At 37.7% G+C, this 3761-nt stretch overlaps 1 protein-coding gene across 1 annotated transcript in view; it reads left to right on the top strand.

Annotated features, from left to right (window-relative positions):
- imp3 (IMP U3 small nucleolar ribonucleoprotein 3) overlaps positions 1-2729 on the top strand; it is a 5797-nt gene extending 3068 nt beyond the window's left edge. The window contains exon 7 of the mRNA XM_037681631.1: positions 2502-2729. Coding sequence (XP_037537559.1) covers positions 2502-2528 — 27 coding nt within the window. The 3' untranslated portion in view covers positions 2529-2729. The remainder of the gene's footprint in view (positions 1-2501) is intronic.
- Positions 2730-3761: the final 1032 nt, after the last annotated feature.

Consider the following 3761-nt stretch of genomic DNA (forward strand, 5'->3'; position numbering starts at 1 on the left):
TCAACACACATCCCTGAGGAGAGCCAGTGCTGAGGGTTGTGGTGGAGGAGGAGAAGTTGTGGATCCTCACTAACTGTGGTCTGTTTGTTAAAAAGTCTAGTACCCAGTTGCAAATGGAGGGGCTTAGTCCTAGTGTGGACAGTTTGTCCATCAGGGTTTGGGGGATCATGGTGTTGAAGGAAGATGTGAAGTCCACAAAGAGCATACAGACGTACGTAAAGTTGTGGAGCAAATGAAGGTTTGAGGCAGCTGGGGTTAAAACTAATCACTGAGAGACAAGTTCCAAAAGCAGCTAGATAAATTGCATTTCCTGCAAAAACACAGTCTGAATGCTTATTGCAGAAGAACTTACTGAGAAACAGCTGAAATTACCTAAAAACATGCTGAAATGGAAGAACAGGTCTAAATTAGCAAAAGAACGGAGAAAGAATACACATTTACTGAAATAGGTTTAAATAAACCGAAATTAGCACAAAAATGAGGAATGTAGCTAAAAAATGCTGAAATAAGCAACAAAAAAATGTCTGAAAAGTAGCTGAAGGGCAGAAAGAAGCATAAACTACCAGAAGGAAGTGGAAAGAGCTGAATTGAGCACAAAAAAAGTGGAATTGTTAGAAGAAGCTAGAATTAGCATAAAAACAGCTAAAAAGTAGCTGAAATGTCAGAAATGGCTGAAACTAGCATAATTAAGCTGAAAGGAGCATAAGCTGAAATTAACATAAAGAAGTTAATTGGGCTGAAAGTAGCAGAAATTACCATGAAAATTTTGAATTTATCTGAAAACAGCTGAAATTAGCTACAAAAAAATCTAGCTGAAAATCTAGAACAAGCTTAAAATAGCAGAAGAAAACAGAAAGAACATGTTTGCTCAATTAGGCTGAAAGAAGCAGAAATGAGCACAAAATGAAAAAGGCTGAAATTAGCCACACACACAAAAAACAGCTGAAAACTAGCTAAAACAGCAGAACCACAAATTACCAGAAGGAAGTGGAGAGAGCACATTTTTGTTGAATTGGGTAGATAAAAGTTTAAATGAGTGCAAAAAATGTGTAATTAGCTGAAAAAGCTACAGTTAGCATAAAACTGCTAATTAGTAGCTGAAATAGTTGAACATGCTGAAACTTGCAGAAAGAAGTTAGAAGAAACACAAAAATGTTGTAGTTAGCAGAAACAATCTGAAAGGAGCACAAAACAGCTAAAAAAAAGTTTAAATTTGCACAAGAAAGCTGAAAGAAGCTGAAGCAGAACAAAATGTGAACGGAGCAGTAAAAGGTTGAAACAGATCTAAAGATATGAAGGATGTAAAATGAGCTCAATTCATTTTCAATGAGGGAAAAAAAGTGTCAGAAAAGGCTAAATATTTCAAAAAGCTAAAGTTGGATCAATACCAAAAGTCATAGCAGGATTGTCATGAAAGAGCTGAACGTTTTGAAATATGATTTGTTGAAATAGCTTCAACTGCATGACGAGAATCACGGTGAAAACGTACGGAAGGAAAATGCATCACGGTAGTGTGAATGCTTCATAAACAATCACACAGTTGAGGATCAATAGGGAAAAAGCTGATGACTCATCATTTACACACACTGTAGTTGTTGTCTTTATTAGCAGTAAGGACATCCTCTTTAAAGTCTGAGCTTTTAAAATCAGGAAGAAAAACATACATCTAGGCCTTCAATTATCCTAAAGGGATATTTGAACCATTTTGAAGTAGTGTTCTGTAGAAAAGTTAGGAACAATTTTAATATCTTACCTGTTGTAGATGGCTCTTTGTAAAGTCTAATTTAGGAGAAATAGTGAAATAGTGACGAGACTGATGAGCGGACAACTAGTCTGAACGCAGCCACGGCTGAAGTGACATGTAGCGTCTTAAAACGGTTTATATCTCCAAAACTTGTTTATTTACATTTTTTTTATGTTTAAATCTTTACATTGCGTTCAGTTTCACATTATACATTTATTTACATGGACTTCTTTGCTTCTTTTTTTTTTTTTTCTTCAAATTGCAGCTAGCTTTAACGTTTTTAGCAGAACAAAATATTTCTGCTGACGTAGCTGTGAATGCAAAAGTGTTGGTTACAAAAATATTTAAATAGGTGTTTGCTCCACTCTTCCTCGATTTATGGGTGACGTCTGCTTCTCTAAGGTCGTTGCTGTTGTCTTTCCATCTTGGCGTCGTGTTCACGCACATTTTGAAGGCTCCAGAGCAGCAAACTGATAAAACTCCTGTCTTTTATAGAGCTGGTCACACTGATGATGATCATTCAATCAGTTCAGTTACTGGTTAACGTCAGGATGATATGCACAATGGGAGCATTAAGGGACGACGGTTAAAAAACTGCATTTAGATTTAGTTATAAATTAATGACAGTGTAAGATGCTATGTTGCGTACAGAATTGCAGTGTAGAGTGTTTTGTTTTTTAAAACAGTTTATTAAGTCAGTCATCACTCCTGCTAGGCTAAACTGTAATTATGGCATGATTTTGTGTTTCTGTTGCAGAGGGACGACTTTGATGTGGTGGCTTAAGTCTGGAGGAAAAGATGAGAACCTGCTGTGGGACGAGTACAACTCAGGAGTCTCCTGTTTGAAACTGCCATCAGATCTGAGAAAAAGACACTTTCACATTCTTATAAGTTAAAAACCCTGTTTATCTTTGTGCAACATAACATTGTGAATATATTGTATATGCTTGAATAAATCATAAAACACAGGAAGAGTTTTAATTGAGGGAAATAAATCTGATTTGGCAGTAGATGTTTTTCCTTCTGCAGCAGAAGTCATCGTTTCACGCTGCCTGCCAGTATTTTTATACTAACATGCAGTATAATGTATATTTTGTACATGTCGGTGTATTTACACTTCACGTTGCGTACAAGGAGCAGCATACTTGCAGATGCAGAAAAATTAATGTCTAGTATGTTCAAGAAGGGGAATAAAACCACACAAAGTTCGCAGAAATAACTTGAAACAGGCAAAAGATTTATATTTTTATTACAAAAATCAACTAATGAAAATCAATCGTAGCTTCTCAGTTTAACAGATGTATTATTATTATTATTATTAAAACAAGTTCTTTCTTTCAATTTTACCCCATTCAAGACTTAGCCAGACAATATGATTTAAAGTGCAGGAGAAGGGTCAGATCCAGGAGGAACGATGGGTTCTGTCCTGACCATGGTCCACTGGACCAGCTCTTTAATCCCAGAGTCCTCGAGGGGTGGGGGTAGGGGGTACGGGGGTTTGTCCAACCAGTCTACATGTGTTTTGTGGACTTGAAGGCATTCAAGTGTCTTCCGTGGGGTACACTGTGGGGGTGCTGTGCGAGTATGGGATTGTGGGTCTACGGGTCTTTCAGTTCTGATACAAGAGGTGTGAGAGTGGTTTGTATTGCCGGCAGTAAATCGAACCCCTTCAGAAAGAGGCGCTGACAATTTAAACCAAATAATCATGGACAAAGAGTGCTCTTTTCAAGGTTTCATATTTGTGCAAACAGAACAAAACTGTCCACTAAAGTCTACAAATCCAGAGTTACGCAGTTCTCCTTGTATCTGACCTGTGCAGTGGGTCCAAACTAAAACCAGCTGGGGAACATTTGAATGGCAAGCCAGGCTCTGCGTCTTACCGTCACGGTAAATACTGGACTGAAAGGTTCCTTGTTGGCAACAAAAGCAGAGATCCACAGCTCCTGACCAAAACAAAGCTGTTTTTAATTCAACAAGAAACTGCCACCTCTCGTGCATCACGCACTAAAGTAAGAAC

The sequence above is a fragment of the Nematolebias whitei genome, chromosome 9 (assembly GCF_014905685.2).
Source record: "Nematolebias whitei isolate Nwh7 chromosome 9, NemWhi1, whole genome shotgun sequence".
Taxonomy (NCBI): Eukaryota; Metazoa; Chordata; class Actinopteri; order Cyprinodontiformes; family Rivulidae; genus Nematolebias; species Nematolebias whitei.